The 21,137-nt window shown below is 42.8% G+C and overlaps 1 protein-coding gene across 3 annotated transcripts in view; it reads left to right on the top strand.

The window, feature by feature from the left end:
- The window catches only part of LOC126272587 (facilitated trehalose transporter Tret1-2 homolog), a 340,117-nt gene extending 322,089 nt beyond the window's left edge, over positions 1 to 18,028 (top strand). For all 3 annotated transcript variants that reach the window (XM_049975536.1, XM_049975518.1, XM_049975527.1), the window contains 2 exons: positions 4,698 to 5,012; positions 14,761 to 18,028. In XM_049975536.1, the coding sequence (XP_049831493.1) occupies positions 4,698 to 5,012; positions 14,761 to 15,291 (846 nt within the window). In that variant the 3' untranslated portion in view covers positions 15,292 to 18,028. The remainder of the gene's footprint in view (positions 1 to 4,697; positions 5,013 to 14,760) is intronic.
- Positions 18,029 to 21,137: the final 3,109 nt, after the last annotated feature.

The raw sequence follows: 21,137 nt of genomic DNA, 5'->3' as shown, positions 1-21,137 counted from the left end.
CAGTTAACATAAATGTTTTATTTCATTCCCGACGTATTTACAGTAAATAAGTACGTAAAAAACAGCACATGTACACAGTTAATTACACAGACTACGTGTTTAATTTTTAATTAGTAGTTTTTCTGGTTTACGAACATATTCTGCGATGAAAAAGCCTCTGTCACATTAAAATATTTACAGAAACCTTCTAGCAGCTATCTAATAGCACTGGATTGGTTAGGATATGGAACGACTCTGTAGTTTTACAATATTTACGAATATGAATTTTCATAAAATTTACAATAATGGATACTGTGGAGTACAATATTGTATAGTCATGATAGTACTCATATAAAGAAATGTTACATCATAATACAAGAAAATAAATAAGGTAAATAATACAACAAGACACAAGAATTGATATTTACACATATACCACGAGACATTCATATTAATAGTACCTTAATACTTGAAAATCAATGTGATACATTTTATGTAAAAAAATTATATTTATGCTGTTACTAAATGGAACACCTCAGTAATGCAATAAAACTACACACATTCATGTTCATTTATGCTACAAAATACATTAATTGAGTAAACTGAATTTTGCTACAGATGTTCTTTCAATTTTCTCGTAATTTAGGTGTTTCCACAGCAAGACGTTGATGTCATTGGGTAGAACATTGAAAACTGTCATGTCTGAGTAATATATTTCTTTTTGCAGAAGCTTGAAGTTTGTCTGGTTATATGTAAGTCCTTTTTTTATCTCGTACTGTGTGACCATGATATACACTATTGGTTTTTAGGAGAGAGTAGTTTATTAAATGAAACATACATGGTAAAGTTACACTGACACAACAAAATAAGAACTCTGGAACAGATTCCTGGGATTGTGTTTCAGGTTAACACCACTTATAATGTGTATAATTCTGTTCAGAGCAATGAAAATGTTTTCCTTCAGGGTCTGATTACCCCAAAAAAGATTCCATAAGACAACAGTACAATGAAATGTCCAAAATAAGCAACCCTGAATGTAGCCTTATTTGTAAATGGCGAAAGTGTGGGAATGAAGTCTTTGTTCTCATGTCTGGGATATGGCAGGACCAATTGAATTTACTATAAATGACGGCACCTAAGCACTTACAAGAGTCCATTATGTTTTATATTTATGTCCTCTCGTTCTTTCCCTGTCACATGAAACTGTATATTACGAGGATTTTTTTTTTTTTTTACTTTCAGAGAGAGTCTATTACAGCTGTTAAATTGAGAATATCATAACATGCATTCCTTGCAGAGGTTTCCAGGTTTTTTCGCGCTGTTTTATCGACTAGGAGATAAGTACCGCCTGCAGAGAGGGTTAATTTGCTCACTGTAGTGGAACAGATTCGGAGATCATTTATAAATAAAGAAACAGCAAGAGCCTCTGCACTGATCCTTGTAGCACTCAAGTTGATTGTGCCTCACTTAGATGAAGCAGAAATTCCACTATTGTCAGCGTTAGGCTCTCATTCCTCTCTGTAAAATAAGAACCCATGTCCCTATTATTCCGCTTAAGCGATAGATTACTGTTTTATTTAGCAGAATTACATAATTTACAGAATCGAAAGCCTTCGATATGCCACAAAGGATTCCCATTGGTGCAAACTTACTGTTTAGATACTGCAGAACCTGATCGGTGAAAGAGAAAATAGAATCATCTGTTGATATACATTGGCAGAAACCATTTTTATATTGACAGAGAATGTTGTGACTGTTTAGGTGACCAAAAACTATCCTGAGAGAGCCTGTAGAGCCTTGGCAATACTTGTTAGCAGGTTTATTGAGTGGTAATTTGTTACATCAGTTTTTTCACCTTTATTGAAAAGTGGTTTCACAGATGCATATTTTAACCGATGTGGGACAGTACCATGATGCAGAGATCCTTAAATTCGGTTGTGCCTTCCGTTGTCTGATGAGGGCCACAGGACGCTGCGTGAAACGTTTTCATAGGCGCGCGTTGGTGTGCGTCAGAACGTAGAAAATGAAACTAGTGTTGTTTATAATTTGGCAACTGAACATATGAAGTGATACAACAACTACCTTCTGACACCCTTTTTTTAATTCAGTGAAAAGTTTCTGCTATGGATGTAGAGAAATATTTAAGTTTCTAAGAAAACTTGATTTTTCACACTACGCAGTATTTATCATCCCAAATCTCCTAAAATATGTGTCGTAACACAACATAACTTTATATATGAAATGCGTTCTCAGTTGCAAATAAGGACTACAATCAGCTACATAATGGAATGACGGTAGTGAAAATTTGTGGCGAACCGGGACTCTGACCGGGATCTGCCGATTGTTTCGAGCGGCGCCTTACCATTTGGCTATCCCGAGCACGACTCACGCCCACCCCCAACCTTCCACATTGTGCCAACCATGTGTACCGGGACATCCATTATGTATATTCCTGTACTGGGAAGACATTTTACTTGAAAGTTGCTTGCCCAGTGGCGGCGGATAAATACAATATTGCAGTGCATGTGTTATTCTGTAATGTTTCTTAAGACATGCATGACCTGGTCTAAAAAAAAGTTTAATTTTAGCACTCCGGAAGTACATGGAACTTAGGGAAGACGAGGAAGAATGACTATTATTCGGAAAGTACTCAGGGAGCGCAAAGCCGTCAGACAAATGTTGTTATATCGTGAAGAAAAAGGAGCATGTATCATTATAGTAACAAAAGAACTGCTCGGCGATGGGGACAAGTTTAAGGTATTTTTCAGATTCACACCAACCAGTTACATTATCTAGTTTTTTTAAACTAAAGACAAACTGAGAATACTCCCTGTAACTATATTAGGGTAAATTTCTGATTAATAAATAACGTTGATATATACATACGTTGTGAGGGAGCGTAACATAATAACAGTTGTTATATGTATTGCTGTGTAGGTAGCGAAGGCTGCAGTACTGACGTTATTGTCGTAGTATGTAGAGCATACCTTAATGTTCGATAGATCCTCTGAGGCAGAGAAATGGTCAGCTGATATTTCTGTTGAATGCTCGATAAGCTGCCCATCCTCTGACGCAGAGAAATGGTCAGCTGACATTTCTGTTGAATGTTTCCGTAATTGGATTGGAAATTGCGTGCTTATGGAATATCGTCTCAGTTATGTGACTGGATTCGTGATTTCCTGTCAGAGAGGTCACAGTTCGTAGTAATTGACGGAAAGTCATCGAGTAAAACACAAGTGATTTCTGGCGTTCCTCGAGGTAGTGTTATAGGCGTTTGCGGTTCCTTATCTATATCAACGAATTGGGAAAGAATCTGAGCAGCCGTCTTACGTTGTTTGCACATGACGCTGTCGTTTATCGACTGATAAAGTCATCAGAAGATCAAAACAAATTGCAGAACGATTTAGAAAAGATATCTGCATGGTGCGAAAATTGGCAATTGACCCTAAATAACGAAAAGTGTGAGGTCATCCACATGAGTGCTGAAAGGAATTCGTTAAAGTTCCGTTACACGAGAAATCAGTCTAATCTAAAAGCCGTAAATTTAACTAAATACCTATGTATTACAATTACGAACAACTGGAAGCAACACATAAAAAATGTTGTGGGGAAGGATAACCAAAGACTGCGTTTTATTGGCGGGATACTTAAAAATGTAACAGATCTATTAAAGACACTGCCTACACTACGCTTGTCCGTCCTCTTTTAGAATACTGCTGCGCGGTGTGGGATCCTTAGCAGATAGGATTAACGGAGTGCATCGAAAAAGTTCAAAGAAGGGTAGCACGTTTTGTATTATCGCGAAATATGGGAGAGTGTGTCACGGATATGATACAGGATTTGAGCTGGACATCATTAAAACAAAGGCATTTTTCGTTGCGACGGAATCTTCTCACAAAATTCCGATCACCAACTTTCTCCTCCGAATACGAAAATATTTTGTTGACACCGACCTACATAGGGAGAAACGATCACCATAATAAAATAGAGGGAAATCAGCACCCTTACGGAAAGATATAGGTGTTAGTTCTTTTTGCGCGTGCTACACGAGATTTGAATAATTGAGAATTGTGAAGGTGGTTCGATGAACCCTCTGGCAGTCACTTAAATGCGTTTTGCAGAGTATCCATGTAGATATACATGTAGATGTAGAAGAATCACATACTCTCTTGCTGGCTGTGCGCGTGAAAAAGTACAGTAGCTGTCGCCTAGTTGCTTGCTGCCGCTCAGTCTGACTTTCCCCAGTCCAACGAAGCAAACTCCTGCGACAAGTGGTGAAGTCTATTCCTGAAACACCAAGCGTGTCCTGCAGTTAGAGTCCGCAGCGGCACAGCATCGTTCGCACGGTAGGAAAACGGTCTGGTATGTTGGCAATGTACAAGTGGCGAGCGCGGTCTCGCGTGTGTTGTACGCAGCACGTTGCGGGAAGTTCTCGCAGCTAGGAAAGCTAGCTTAACTGATGAGTCCCAGGCATAAATACTGCGCAGTAATAATGTGACGTTCGTGTACTAGCACGTCGCCCAACTGATGGACAAAAAATGTTATCGTGTCAATAATATCGAGGGTGTGAGGGCCTCTTTAGTAGCGTTGTACTTTTAATGCCTTCATGTTTACATCCGTAGTGTGGTCGGTGAAAAAAGCGCGATATTTGTAGCTCTCGGCGCGATAGTGAACGTAGTTGAGCTGCAGCTGCGCGTGCGGCGTGGTGTGTGTGGCAGGAGCTGGAGCACTGCGAGCGCGCGCCGCCGCTGTGCGCGCGCCTGCGCAGCCTGTGCTGCCGCGAGCGCGGCAAGAAGCACCAGGGCTCGCTGCTGCGGCCGCTGCTGCTGGTGGCCGCGGTGCGCGCGCTCAGCCGCTTCTGCGGGCTGCGCGCCATCCTCTGCTACACGCAGACCATCCTCGTCGGCTCCAACTCCAGCATCGACGTGCCGCTCTCCGTCGTCGCCACAGGCGCCGTCCAACTCGTCGCCACGCTCGTCGCCTGTCTCCTGCTCGACAGGGTCGGCCGCCGTCCGCTGCTCATCGTCTCTCAGGTAACTGCTCTGTGCTCTGCCGTCAAAGCTCCACTCGCTGATCAAGCCGGTAACCTACCGTTCGACAACTCTCTCCCCTTTTCTACGTATTTTATTACATTTAATTACACTGAAGAGTCAAAGAAACTGATACACCTGCCTAATATCGTGTAGGGCCTCCGCGACACGCTGTTGTGCTGCAACACGACGTGGCATGGACTCGACTGATGTCTAAAGTCGTGCTGGAGAGAACTGACACCGTGCACCGTGCATATCTGTCCATAAATCCATAAGAGTACGAGGGCCTGGGCCGCCCAGAGTAGCCGAGCGGTTCTAGGCGCTTCAGTCTGGAACCGCGCGACCGCCACGGTCGCAGGTTCGAATCCTGCCTCGGGCATGGATGTGTTTGATGTCCTTAGGTTAGTTAGGTTTAAGTAGCTCTAACGTCTAGGGGACTGATGACCTCAGATATCAAGTCCCATAGTGCTCAGAGCCATTTGAACCATTTTTGAACGAGGGCCTGGCAATCTCTTCTGAACAGCACTTTGCAAGGCATCACAGATGTGTTCAATAATGTTCATGTCTAGGGACTTCGGTGGCCAGCGGAAGTGTCTGAACTCTGAAATGTGCTCCTGGAGCCACTCTGTACCGATTCTGGACGTGTGGGATGTCGCGTTGTCCTGCTGTTCGTCGGAATGCACAATGGGCGCGAATGGATGCAGGTGATAAGATAGGAGCCTTACGTACGTGTCACCTGTCAGAGTCGTATCTAAACGTATCAGGAGTCCCGTCTCACTCCAACTGCACACACCCCACACCATTACAGTGTCTCCACCAGCTTGAAGAGTCCCCTGCTGACATGCAGGGTAGAGGGATTCGTGAGGTGGTCTCCATACCTGTACACGTCCGTCCGCGCGATACAGTTTGAAACGAGACTTGGCCGACCAGGCAACATGTTTCCAGTCATCAACAGTCCAATGTCGGGCCCAGACAAGGCGTAAAGCTTTGTGTCGAGCAGTCGTCAAGGGTACACGAGTGGATCTTCGGCTCCGAAAGCCCATATTGATTATGTTTCGTTGAATGGTTCACACGCTGCAGCAATTTGCAGAATGGATGCACTTCTGTCACGTTGAACGATTCTCTTCAGCCGTCGTTGGTACCGTTCTGGCAGGATCTTTTTGCGGCCTCACTTCATCGCTACCTCGGAGATGCTGTGTTCCGTCGTTCGTGCGACGATTATAACACCACACCACGTCTGACACGAATACGCGGCATTACCATGTCCTGCACCGTGATCACTCAACATCTGACGCTCTTGACGTCCGTTATATAGTACCCAGGACTGGCAACAACACTAAATACGAACGACACCAGTGCACTCTGGTGGCCATTCTGTCACAGACAATTTCAGGTCCAATCAGTTACATACCCGCCGATGGTGTGTTCGTATACAAAGCTGTATTGTTATACTACTATGTCTTTGGTTGCTTCGATTTTTTGTCAGATCGAGTGTACTTAACATTGCTACTGTATTACAGACATGGTTACTACGCCACTTTACATACTTTGTCCGAAAGTTACATTATTCCACTACTTACAACACCCCCGAAAGGGTCTGTTTCCCGTCCCTATTTCGAGAAGGTGGATAGTTCCTGATATCGTGGAATACTACAGCTTGATTAATTGTCGCCAACTAAATTTCAATTAGCCTCACTTAACAGAGCGTATTTACAATAATAACTGAAGACCATTCCTGGGGTGTGCTGTCGTATAAACATCATTACATATTTACGGTGTAGCTAGAGGGAGTGGGACGAATGAGCCACCCTTCAAATTATAATTCTGTCTGACCATCCTTTCTATCTTGCGATAGGTAGTGGTGTCACTTTCTCACCTTTCTGGCTTTCCAGTATTAAACTTACGAGCAAATATGAAGACAGATGTGTTCTGCACAGATACAGTCGAACTACTAAGCTGTGTCGCCATTGTGTTCTGTGTGTCTGCACACCGCCAGTGAATCCAAACATTGCCTGCCTGGGTTACAGCCAACACTGGGGTAAGCGCCACGATGGGTCACTGTTTATGCTTGTGCTTTAGTCTCGATCGGTGTTTGTCACTGCTAAGAGGTCTCCCCATTTCTAGAGTGTGCATCTAGGAAGTAGAGCTTATGTCTCCCAGATTTCCATACTTACTTCTTGTCCTTATATTCAAGCTGAGCGTATTCGGAGGTCTTGCATACCAGTCGGTAAATATTTGTCATTTATTACTAATGGCCAAAGTGACGCGGTTGAAAGTGCACGATAGTAGAACCAAAAAGTTCCAGTAAACATGGGTTCGCAAAAGAGCCATTTCCGAGAAAATTACGAATGAGTATTTCTCTGACTTCAGTGTGAAATATTTATCTATACATGGGTTTGAAATGTAAACGTTTCAATCAAGTCAACATCTAATCGTGTGTGGTATATGTTCTTTCAGAGATGTCAGAAAGAATAGTCACTAATGATGGACTTAAGCTGCGCTTGAAAATTTGTGACGGCTTGAGTGGTCAAGGCGAGTGTTCGCAACAAGCGGAGAATCCGGGACCGCTTCCCGGTCCAGTAGTAAATTTTCAAGTCCAGCTGTTGAATTATATCGGCGCCCAAAGCAGCTAAGTCATACAAACTTCCCTTTATTTAAGTCACCATCTACTTGGGCTCAGATTTCACCCAAGGTCTACCATGACAACAAATACAATACTGCTTCAGGACATTACCTGTTACAATTTATTGTACACTCCCACTTGTTAAAATGGGTGTTGAAGTGTCATCCTCCCATTTGGATGCAATACCCATCTCTGCAGTGAGATAATAATTATTGTAAACAACCCTGATCATCTCTTAAATTATGACGAAACTATACGACCCGTTATTCCAGTTCTTCAACCATATCGATGGGAGTGCGGAACACTTTGTTTCTGAGGTGACTGCAGACAGAAACACCGATGTCCAGGCCCCGTTCGACCTGTCCATCTTGTATTATACTGGCGTGTTAGATATGATCTTAGGTCACCTGCGAAATTCTCCGGTATCTCTTATGCAGGCACCACATTAATGAACCGTGGACCATGGATAAAACTAGAGCCAAGTTACACTGCATGACAGAAAGAAGTGAATCATCCAGAAGACAATCTCGGATGTCAATGTAACTTCGTACTCGTACACAGCATCAGTGGGTAAATAAATGATTAGTTACAATTCTCTGTGGCAGTTAACAACGGCTACCAGAGTGCATTAGCGTCGTTCCTGTTTGGTGTTTTACCAGGACTGGTAGGATACGTAAGGGGTCTGAGTAGCGTCAGATGTTGAGTTATCACTGAAGGATTGCGCGTACTCGTGTGAGACGGTATTATCAGCACCTGAGTCACTTTGAAAGAGGGGCCCGATGTTGGACTGCAAGGGAATGTGACGGCAGTCGTACTCGATGACAAGATTCCAGTTGACCACGTCTGATCATCACATCAGTGAGCACCAAGCTTATCGTAAGCCCTTTATATCCACACCTGCCATTCGAGAACAAAAAATGGAGTCAATTCGACATTGTGTGTAATTCCACATCGTGGGAGAGTGGCAGCAACGGGACTAGGAAATAACTGTTGTATGGATAGACTGCCGTTAATACCAAAACACCAACGGCTACGTTTGGGGCTGCGCCGTGACCCAGTAGCATGGACTTCTGATGAACGGCGTCGCGGTGTGTTCAGCGATAAGTAGTAGTTTTGCGCTACTTGACATGACCGTCGTCGGCGAGTGTGGCGGCGACTTCGGGAGAGATTCAATTGTTGTCGTGTTTTGGAGAGGCACAGCTGTGTTACTCCTGGCTTCTTGGTGTGGAAAACAGTGGGGTCTGATATGAGGCCATGGCCGGTAGTAAGTGAGGAAACTCTGACTGCACAGTGATACGTCAAGGACATGATGCGTCTTCGTGTGTTACCTCTCATTAGACAGTGTCGAGGTGCACTTTTTCAACAGGTTAGTTCTCGACCACACGCGGTGCGTGTCTCTGTGAAGTATCTTCATGATGCTGAGATACTACCGCGGCCAGAGAGGTCCCAGTATCTGTACCCGGCGTAAGATGTGAGAACGAACTCTGGCATCGACTGCGTCCTAGTATCGGTATCCAGAATATCAAGGACCAGTTACAACAGTTGTGCCCCAGTGGAGGATACAACGGCTTCATGACAGTCTTCCTACCGAATAAGCGCATGCACGCAGACCAGACGGGATCAAAGTCATACTGATTATTAGCCTTATACTGCCAAGTCCTTCAAACATTGACTCGATGCTGTAACACTGAAGTAACATGTAATATCCTCTCACAATCTGTGAAGTTTTTGTTTCGTTTCTTTCTCTCCTTCTGGGCGCTTCAACTTTTGTCAGCCAGTGGAAATAGCATTTAATTGCAAAGTTTACATTTCAAATATATTTGTAATAGCTGGGCCAATAGTTCTTATTGAACTCAGTGCCGGGTCATAGCCACACACTGACAAACCGGCTCGTTTCCGGACACATGCTTGCATTTTATTACCACGTTCATTTACTCACGTCTGAGTACGCCGTTACTTATGATACACCCTGTATACAAACTACGCCGCAGCTGCTAGTGTCGGCGCACCGTAGCCGACTCGCTAGCGCCGGGTGAGGAGCTGCTGCAGCTTGCTGTTTTGTGACGGCCACACAAGCGGCCGCCAAGCAGCAGCCGCAATGAGGCGCTCCCTGCGCCGTCCGCGCCGGGAGGTATGCAGTAGGCCCGCCATGGGCCAGCACCGTTGTCCGCATACGCGGGCAACACAAAAGCAAACCATTCCTGAGAAGGGCAACAAGCAGACAACAACCAAACGAGAAGAAAAAATAACCTACAAATCGTCAACAAGAAGATATGGAGGCCATGCAGGGTTATCCTGCAAGGACTCCGCCTAACCAGGGATAGAGGGTGCACCCTGAAGAAGATGCTCTAGCGGCTGCTAGTGTCAGGAATGAGAAAGCAGTATGAAGTTCTGGCCCGGGCGGTATCACCATCGCGTTTACGATCGAAAAACGCAAAAGAGTTAGTAATGGCGTACACCACAGGACTCTAAAAAGCACAGTCCCACGCTGCCCTACATAACACGACACCACACAGCGACCAGCGTTTTTAACTATGCCCCACGCACACACTGACAGTATTATTTCGTATAAATAACCTACCTATGGACAGTGGACGCTCTATATTTTCGTAAAAATGTAATGTAGTGTGCCGTTTTTTTTAAATGTGTTGTCTCGCTCACACAATTATTCAGACACCTTTTAAAATCAAATCTCATACACGGAACAAGTCTCCTGAAACTTCTCCTCCTAGCCTCGAAGTCCAGTTCCCCGCAAAAAAATATAGTGAAATTTCCAAAAGGTCGGTATCTCGTTGTAACAATCACAGCATAACATAAAATCTGATAACACAGTTATCCTTAACATCAGCGTGATATTTATTGTGTGCTCTTTTGTTCTTCTTTGGAGTAGACACTTGGACCACACATCGCTCAACATCGTGCCGCCGTGGTCATCGTCGTCGTCGTCCCGCCGTAATTTGCGCTTCGTGGAATTGCTCAACTTTATTTAAGACATTGCTTGCACGTTCCGCCACCTTCCCCGTCAGTTTGTCACGCACATCGTCAACCAGTCTGAATGACATTAACAGCAACAGCAAGCGAAGGAAATTTTCAGGATCACTTTCCACGGTTGTACTGCGACGTGATGATGTGCGCCGCTTTGAAGTAGAGCGTGCTGTATCTAGGCAGGGGTACCAAGTTAGTTTCCGGCGTGAACAGGTCTACGACGCACTGTAGCGAGTAAAAAGTAGATCTGGTCAAGTCCACTGCTAGCGCACGTCTGCCGAGACAGTAATAAAATATTTTAAAAAATGGTTCAAATGGCTCTAAGCACTATGGGACTTAACATCTGAGGTCATCAGTCCCCTAGACTTAAAACTACTTAAACCTAACCAACCTAAGGACATCACACACATCCATGCACGAGGCAGGATTCGCACCTGCGACCGTAGCAGCCGCGTGATTCCGAACTGATGTGCCTAGAACCGCTCGGTCACAAGGCCGGCCAAAATATTTAAAAATTGCACAAAAAATGTGCTGTATATTTTAGGTAATAATGATTGGTGTATTGGATGAAATACCGAGTTGAATTACATGGTGGTTTACATCAAAAGAAGGTGGTGGTATTTAATAAGTGTTATTTGGATTTTCCTGTCTTAAGCATACTGCTATTTAAGCATATTCTTCATCAAACGCGTTACCTTAATAGTAAAACATTATCGGTGGTGCTTAAGAGATTTCGTGAGTTTTGATGAGTACCAACCTTCCCACTGGTCACCATAGCTTACAGCACAAAAGATCTTTGTGCTACTTTCAATACTCACTCTTTTCGGTTTTCTGAAGTCCACAGTTCATTTAATTGAGTGTGGTATTTCTGTACAAGACCATTTCAATTTGTAAAACTTCGTGTTGTTGCTGGCTTAACACTAATTTTAAAGTATGTTTATTTAGAATGCATACAAACTGTGTTGTCGTTCGCTTCCCGTGAAGTTTTGCGATATCAGAGTGGAGTGAATAACCTGACCGCACTTAAATGAGAAGTGGGCTTCTGAGAAACGGAAAAAGGAAAATAGTGAAAGTGAAATCAAAGTTTTGCAACAACGAGCAGAAAAGCAAGTGACCACGAAAGCACGTGGAAAACGAGCAAAAAACGCTAATCATAACTGATGAAGCCTTAACACTAAAGCGAAACGAGTAAGTGAAAATCTTTCGTAATTTATAGTACGTTTAAGACGAGAAAGGCCAATCAAGACATGTAATGTAATACATGCTGCAGAAGATGCAAAGCTGAGTGAATATATTGTAGTATCATTTACTTTGTTTAGAACTGCTGAGTTCAAAAGCTATTTATAATAAGTACATCGGAAAAAATAGTTACTCCAGGACACAAGACGTTAATATCGGGCTCTACCGCTTATAGCCTAGTTAATGGCTTCGTTTCGGCAAGAAAGAGTGTCCGCAAGTTTTTATCAGGTATGCCATATTCAGCTGATGCCACTCATTGATTATTAGATCGTGCAGAGCTAGTAAATTGCGGGGATGTTGATCGCTACCTGTCACTAGCCGTTACAAATGTCCATTGCATGCAATTCCCTTCATAAAGTCCGCTTAAATACTGGTTGAGCTATGTTCTCACTGAGTAGGCATGACAGTCGTTTTCGATTCCTGTCGGCTAGGATGCTTACTACTATTATTATCACCGTGCCCCATTTCCTACAGACACGTTGGATAGCCCACGTAGATTTACCAACAGATTGGCCAACTTCACGGCTTCGTTATGGACGTGGACAAAGACGATAGCTCCTCTCTATCAGTTTGTTACATCTCCATATCTACTTATCGTACTGCGCTTATTCCATACAAACGACTGGCACAAACACACCACTTCACTACTGTGACCTAACATCACATTACCGCTTGGGACTAGTTCTACACCATTTACAGGGCCCCAGAACAACCAATGTTCTCTTTTAAAAGGGTGACCACTATTTGGTCCGGTGATATCATTATTGATACTATATGAGGGATCTGCAGTGTATGTTCAAGTTTGGCTTCAGGTAAAAAGAAACTCACAACTCAAATATCAATACTCCAAAGAATTTCTATGCATCTTTGAAAAATTCTTGAGCAAAATCGATTTTGTAGACTTCTGAAGATCTTAAACTCACGAAAATTAAGGCGATTGTCACGACATGCGGCGTTGCTCACGTTGTTGTATTAGCAAATGGTTTTTTTTTTCACTATGGGACTCAACTGCTGTGGTCATTAGTCCCCTAGAACTTAGAACTACTTAAACCTAACTAACCTAAGGACATCACACACATCCATGCCCGTGGCAGGATTCGAACCTGCGACCATAGCAGTCGCACGGTTCCGGACTGCGCGCCTAGAACCGCGATATCACCGCGGCCGGCAAATGGTTATTGAGTAATCAATGGATCGCTGGTTCGAATCTCGTAATAGTCTTTCCTTTTCGTCTTCTTTTCCCTAGTTCGATCTTGTGACTCGTTCCATTTGATATCGCTTTGCAACGTTACTTATAAATATGTAATCGATATTACTGTGTCAGGTCGCTGATACTGTATTCTAACATTACAGGACTGTTTTTATTATTCATCTGTATTAACTTACATTTTTCTACATTTAGAGCAAGCTGCTATCCATCATACAGAACACAAAGTCTCTCTAAGTTATCCTGTATCCTCCTGGAGTTCCTCTACGACGAAACTTTCCAGAGCACTACAGCATCATCAGCAAACAGTCGGAGACCGTTGCTCACCCTACCCACCAGATCGTTTATGTACATAAAGAACAAAAGCGCTCCTATCACAGTTCACTGTGGCACTCCTGACGATAGTCTTGCTGAGGAACATTCACAGTCCAGGTGAAAGTATTTGGTTCTACTATACCCTTAACTACTATCGACCGTCTCTGAGACCGCTACTAATTTTTGTGTCGAGATATTTCTCACACCCCTGCAAAGCCTAATGGACTCTTCCATGTACCTTCCTATTGGCTGTCAAGCTACACGTGCCAACATTCTTGCATTCTTGCTGCTCTTTGTTTCTTAATTATTAGCCTTGAGAGGTCTCACAGACGTACCCTAGTGTTTGCGTGCAGCGTTTTTATTGCATGCTACTGTTTCTCCATGGCGGGGGAAGCTGGGCCTTCTGTGCAACGTGTGTTATGTGAGACAGATGTCTTCACTTGCAAGATGATCCTCAGACACCGAAAGAAGAATTCGAAAATTGAAGAACGTGCACCTTCTGCCCTCCTCGTCTGAAGAGGAACACAAGGTATCCATGTCAACACCGCGGTGTTCCGATTTGTTTGGAATGTTCCAGGAAGGTCTGGGTGAAGTGTTTTCAGGTGGAAATTGACTAAAGTATGATTCAGTGGCACATGAGAACATGTATTTATTTTTTACTTGTAATTTTAGAAGTAAAATGGTGGCAAAGTTTCTCCATTCATAGACTTATGGACTGAAATATTCGCTCTACATTACGAAGTGAGTCGTAAACTGAAAGCTGACTTCACACACAATTTATCGTTAAGTCATGTCGGATTTTTCCACGTAGTTATATTGCCAATTTGTAATATAATCCCTCTGATGAAAATCTGTGTGTGAGTAGAGAGCTAGCTATTTGCTTTTATTTCGAACTCATAAAATAAAAATATACTCCAGATTTCGTTTTGTTTTAATTGTCGAAGTGTTTAAAATACCGCAGTGTTTACAAAAATCAAATTTCTACAAAAGTCACCTCCAAGAAGTGTAATGAATGACTGGAAGTCAAGAAACTATATATATTCAGCAAAATTCTGGTTTGATATATAAAATAGAAAAATGCTGTCTGTGAGACCCCTCCACAGTAATTGTGTTCCAGTGAATGGCCATAGTAGTTAAGGGTTAAGAAATCTGTGAGCCGCACACATATTTGGGGACCTCCATTAACAATCTGCACTGCACCACCACATCAAACATTTTCCGGAAATCTAGGAGTATGGAATCTGCCTGTTGCCCCTCGTTCATTGTTTTCAATATAACGTCTGAGAAAAAGGCAAGCTGAGTTTCGCACAAGCGATTTTTCTAAACCTGTGCTGATTTGTGGACGTAGGCCCAGGATACTTATTGTATGCGTGCTGTTGCAGGCGGTGATGGGGTGCGCGCTGGTGGGCCTGGGGTGCTACCTGTTCTACCGCGACGACGTGGACAACGCGCGCAACACGCTGCTGGGCTGGCTGCCCATGGCGGCCATCCTGGTGTACATCGTTGCCAACTCGATGGGCCTGGGCCCCGTGTCGGGGCTGGCGCTGGGAGAGCTGGCACCGCAGCGCCACCGCAGCGTCGTCAGCTCGTTCACCGGCGCCCTGTCCTGGCTGTCCGCCTTCGTCATCACCAAGACCTTCCTGGACCTGCGCTCCTGCCTGCACCTGCACGGCGCCGTCTGGGCCTACGGCGCTGTCTGCTTCGTCGGCGTCGTCTTCGTCTGGCTCTTCGTCCCCGAGACGCGGGCCATCACACCCTACGAGATAGAGACGCTCTTCCGCTCCAAGGACGACTCCGACTCTTCTGTGGAGAGCGACAGCAGGGGCGTGGCCAACGGCATCTTCGTCATCGAGGCCGCCGGGAACCTCCAGACGGTGATCGTCGATGGAGACAAGAAGACGTCACTCCACTAGACGTCCAGACTGGAAATCTGTCGCGAGCACGATATTTGAAAGTACTGTCTGTGTGTCGTGTTTGCATCCGGTGGCAGACATTCCTGCAACTCCGCTGTTACCAGCTGTCAGTGCGAGAGACAATCTCTGACGGTTCAAATGTTCCTATGTGTTATTTTAAAAATTAACGTCCGTTTCTGCCTCATCAGTGCAAGTTGGTTGACGCTAACAAGGTTGCGACTCAAGTCCACAATTGGTCATCAAAGAGGATAAAAGCTGCTATTACCTCACTGACAAAGTGTGGAACATCGTGCAGTGTGTGTATTCCTTAACTCCACTACACTCCAACATAAATGGAGCTACGGACTCCGCTTTAATGTCCATTACACTGTACTAACTAATGAGACTATGCTAGAAAACAGGTATTATACTATGTTCTGAACTATGCAAAATGTTGAATTTGCATATTCAGTGGTCTCAGGCATACAAAACTTATTTTAGATGGAGATATTATAGAAGAACAATCTTGTTCTGTTGACATATAAGCGATTTATCATTAAAAGGCTTGTGGAAGGAACAAAGTCTTCAAGCGAAACTTAATTTGACGAAGTATTTCTGATGAAATAGGCAGGTTTCTCATTTCTGTTGCTCCAGCAGACAATTCTATGCAGGCGAGGCATTTAACTTTGTTTTTCATTTTCGCTGCCTAGTACAATCAAAAATTCAACAGCAAAGCAAACTTCATTTTGTCACAAACAAATGCATTGCATGTGCTTACCAACAGTGTGTAGTCCTCTGTTTGTATGCGCTGACATGAAATACGTAGTTAACAGCCCCACCTGTCAGCTTCTGCAGTATTCTGCCGTATTACGGTAGATGCCCATTTTCTTTCCCACAAGCGTAATGTGAGACGTTCCGATTCTGGCCAGAAGCAGCACATAATTGAGAAATGCCGTTCAAATAAAATCTCCGCTATTGGCGTTCGAATTCCAAGTGTCTCCATCGTCACTGACATCAAACTTGAAACTGTTGCTCATACACCCCAAGCAGCTTCAAATGGAGAACCCATAGCTTCATGTGGTTCAGGGCTACCTCCGTTTAGATGGTATGAGACGACTAGCCGCTGTTTAGAGGTTTCTGTATTCCTTATAAAATGCCAGCTTCCTTTCTCTTCTTTATAAGTCGCTTGCATCACATGCAACTACTATTCAGTACTCCACAGAATGGTTACTCTCATATTTCAGACATTCTTCACACTGGTGTGTGATTAAAATGAAAGACGTCAATAGCGAGTTATGAATATGGAAGGAAGAAGTAATGGTTTCTTAACATACTTGGCCTTGTGATATTTTGTTCACCGAAGGAAGTTTTATTTATTACGACCTGCGTAAATTATCACAGCAGCAGGAAGACAAGCGAGGGTATGCTGTGGCATGTGAGGTAACAACGTCAATATGATCTCCTCCAAGAGCTGCAGCAGGTGGGACACTGAAAACGATCCTTGCTACGTCTTACAGTGGACTCTGTTTCAGTGTCGGAAAACAGTAGAAGCTGTGATGTTAGCGGATTTAATGTGACGTCACAAAGAGGTGCGCTGGAAGCTCCTTGTGCAAATAATATGTGATACCGAAACTATGAACTCATCTATAACATTGCAGAAATTTTTAATCAGTTAAGAATTTATTCATTATTATACACTGTATTGTTGTGATTTCTATTAAATAAGTCAATTATATTACAGTAAAATTTGTTATAGAAATTTATTTTTTTATTGTATCACTGTTGCATCATTAATCCACTAGAAAATCTGTACATGGAAATGACTGATATTCAGAAGGACCACCGTAAGATGTCTACTCAGAGGCTAGGAGAAATAAATAGTTGATTTCAGCGTCCAATTGACGACGAGATCGACAGAGACAGGCCATTTACGTCCAGATTTGTGAAAATGACAGTTGTCACTGTATGAAGCCACTCACAGCTTTTAAATATACTTCATTTGTCCAGAAATATAGTTTACTATGCCTCGACTACGTCCTAAACAAAGATAATCAATCCCCTGCTACGAAATGAGAATCAGCAGCCAAAGTCACAGGGGCACATTACAGGCAGCCTGGCCTCTTCTATTTTCTTAATATTTATAGGATTTCAAAGTCAATCCACAAGCATAAATTCCCTAAAGCTGCTCGACGCAATTCTCAAAAAAGAAAAAAAAAAACTAAAAAACGTCGCCTTTGAAAATTATGAGATTTCCGACCGCTGTTGACTACAAAATATTTCGAGCTTATGAACACAATGAAGAGGTAATTGAGTGTTTGTAGTTATCATAGAGTCCTGGTTAAAATCTTAATACTAGCAATACTTCTGAAACTTTTATTTACATTCCATGGTCTTTAACAAATGGAAATATTAATTAACAACTATTGAAACATTACTTTTTTAATAAAAATCTTTCTATTTTTAATTACAAAATAAAAATGGTGAACATTCATGACACATTACCATTGGTACAAAAATACGAAACATGAAATGTAAAATAAAATAATTTCTTATTTGTAGAGATTGAACAGTGTTACTGATGTACGTAAATTTTCATTTGACAGTAAGGTACTTCGTATGTCTATCAAATTTTAATCTGCTATGCGATTATTAATTTTAAGTAGAAAGATGTTATTTTATTTTAAAATGTAATTCAATATTAGTTAATTAATATTTAAATTGTTAACAGTTAAGAAATTTAAGTAAACGTGGAATAAGTTGCTAACATACACTAATTACAATTATTCACCCAGAAACAATTTATGGTAAATCACAAAAAGAAAAATACTAAAGAAAATTTTGGTACGAGTTATAGAGTTAACGCAATACAAAGACGTCGTAGTAACGAACTTCATACACATACTGAAAAAGCTGCAGACATGATTATGAAAACAAGAATGATCACTACAAAGGACGAATACTAACAGACTTCATTTATCTTGGTAAGAGAAAAATGGACAACACATGGTGAAAAAAAATTGTAAGGCACATAGACGAACTCATAATTACTCCACAAGATATAGAGGAACGACTGCCACTCAGAAATAAGTCGCAAATTCCAAAACTTTTAACGAAAAAGCCAAGAAGAAGACTGGAACCACTTGTACAGAATAAAGACACATTGAGAAATAATGAGAGAAATTCGGAAGAATAAATATCGTCCCTAATGGCTCATATGTAAAAGAAGAAGGAAAAAAGTTAATTCCGACAACTTCACATTATTAGGCTTTTAGGCTACGCCATCAGCCACCGGCAACTACGTTCATTGCAAACAGCCTCGCCTCGATGACAGCGACCATACCAAGTCCTTTCTTTTCTGCATGGCCGAGCTCTTAAGGTTTGGAGACCGGTTGTGGAAATGTATGTACGCCATTTAGATGAGGATTTGATAGCATCTGAATTGCTGACCGTGAACGAGCATTTCCGTAAATTACACGCCTTTCTCTATCTGTATATGCATACCGAGTGTCGCTCCCAAGAGTCGTCAGTTGCATTTTCTCTGATGTTTCGACAGATATCTGCAATTTCGTTTTTGCAATTGTAACTGAAGTCAGGCCAAACAAATATTGCTCATCACGTCTTTTGTTCGACGCACAATGTCGAGGGAAAGCGTCGGTTTGTTTCTCATTACAAACAAAATTGTTTTCAAAGTGGCATTTTACTTGCCCATTCGATAGTGCGGTCCCAAATTAGTTCGATACCATATTTGTTTTAGCGATATGTATTAACAGGGATCGCAAAAGAAGGAGAATGACCCGTGCTACAGCGGCGACCGAGCGGTGCTGCTACATGGCACTAGCAGTCAGTGCTGGTTATTCTTCCGAGTTTTACATCGGTAACACGAATATCGCACTGGACTGCTTTGCTATTGCTGTCGAATGTACACGTAAAATCATGTTGTTTGCAAAGGGAAACAAACTATCGAATGAAAGACTGGATGAGCAGTATATTTTGGCATGATTCCAGATACACACTGAAAAAACGAAGTTGCAAATATCTGCCGAAAAACCAGAGAAACTGTGACTGACGAGTCTTAGGAGGGACTCCTTCATATATACACGTAATCACTGACCTCCAAATTCGTATGGTCCCTGTGTAAGCTGTAGCCATGTATTTGTAACATTCGCTGTTAATCTGGAGGAGGTTAGCTTTGTGACTTGGTACTTTGAAATAACCTCTCGCTAGCTACAAATTTACTACTGTTTTGTATTGTCGACTACCGTTCCCCTGAATGAAAGGTCATAACAGGAATTTCAATCCCCTTACTTCTAAAAACAAGCTTACTGACTCAGCTTTCTCGTTAATATCTCGCATGACAGGGAAAAAAAAAACCAAGAAGGTTGCTAAACATATTCGGCTGAGAAATCAAAGACATTGACAACAACAACAAAATATAAGCGTCGTAATTTTCGTTTACCTAAAATAAACTTTTATCCATCCAGTGCAAGGAATGAAGGGAGAAGGTCGATAAACCATTTTCGGTTGTCGCCGAGTATTGCAAGTTACGTTTCGCTGAGAAATAATTATTGATAAAAAAAAATTCGATTCGTTGCGCCATTTCCGAATTAATTAGCATTGAAGTTAGCTAATGAGGTCGTTGCAGGCGCAAATTCATGCGGCCTGCCAGATACAGTTAGTCTCGCTTGTTCTTGTAGCGTAGGTGATATTGTATGAGACTGCTCAGCCCTTGGGTTCGGATTCGATCCTTACTAGCGTTCCATATCAAGTTTTTTAATCCCTCTTTTGTTCTATCTTAAGAAACCAAACGAAGAACATATTTGCCGACACTGTCTCTGGCAGGCCGCTTGAATTTGCGTGCGCAACTGTCTGATTGCATAACTTCAATACCAATTAACTGGGAAACGGCGACAACGTAGCGATTTTTTTCTTAACAATTATTTCTCAGCGCAACCTACATTGTGGCACCCTTACAAACTTTTCAGACTGTTTCTGACCGCCCTGTATATACAGATTGTTCCCATGATGATGACACAAACTTTCAGTGATGTTGGAGTAGATCAAATACAACAGCTGGAGATCCGAAATCCTCGTCCGGACATGACTGAGTTGAAAGCTATAAGTGAAAATGGGAAAACTTCAGATTTTCCGGTCATGTGCTGACGACGATAAAAATCCAAGCAAATATATTGTCATGACAATTCATTTAGCTGCACAGTGCTATATAATTGCAACAGTTATTCAGACTGTAAGCTCCCTGCTGATTGACCGACGGAAATGGGGAATGTTACGCCATGGAGCACCAGCACGATGGCCGGCCTCTGTGACCGAGCAGTTCTAGGCACTTCAGTCTGGAACCGCGCTGCTGCTACGGCCGCAGGTTCGAATCCTGCCTCGGGCATGGATGTGTGTGGTGTCTTTAGGTTAGTTAGGTTTAAGTAGTTCTAAGTCTAGGGGATTGATGACCTCAGATGTTAAGTCCCATCGTGCTCAGAGCCATTTGAACGATTTGAACCAGCACGATGGTCACCACACTCGATGGAGATGATCATCACGTAACAGGTACTAAATTGTCAAACTACGATTCCATTTCTATCTGGTGTCCATCATCAACATCAGTACGAGGTGCGACCCTTTTTGGAAATTTGGAAATTTGTGGTAAGGACTATGGGACAAAACTGCTGAGGTCATCGGTCCCTAGGCTTACGCACAACTTAATCTAACTGAAACTAACTTACGCTAAGGACAACACACACACACCCATGCCCACGGGAGGACTCGAACCTCCGACGGGGCAAGCCGCGCGAACCGTGACAAGACGCCCCAGACCGCATGGCTACCCCTCGCGACTGGTGTGTCCCTTCCGAGCC

This window comes from Schistocerca gregaria, chromosome 1, assembly GCF_023897955.1.
Source record: "Schistocerca gregaria isolate iqSchGreg1 chromosome 1, iqSchGreg1.2, whole genome shotgun sequence".
Taxonomy (NCBI): domain Eukaryota; kingdom Metazoa; phylum Arthropoda; class Insecta; order Orthoptera; family Acrididae; genus Schistocerca; species Schistocerca gregaria.
The sequence above is the reverse complement of the archived record's forward strand: the minus strand, read 5'-3'. Positions and strand labels throughout refer to the sequence as shown.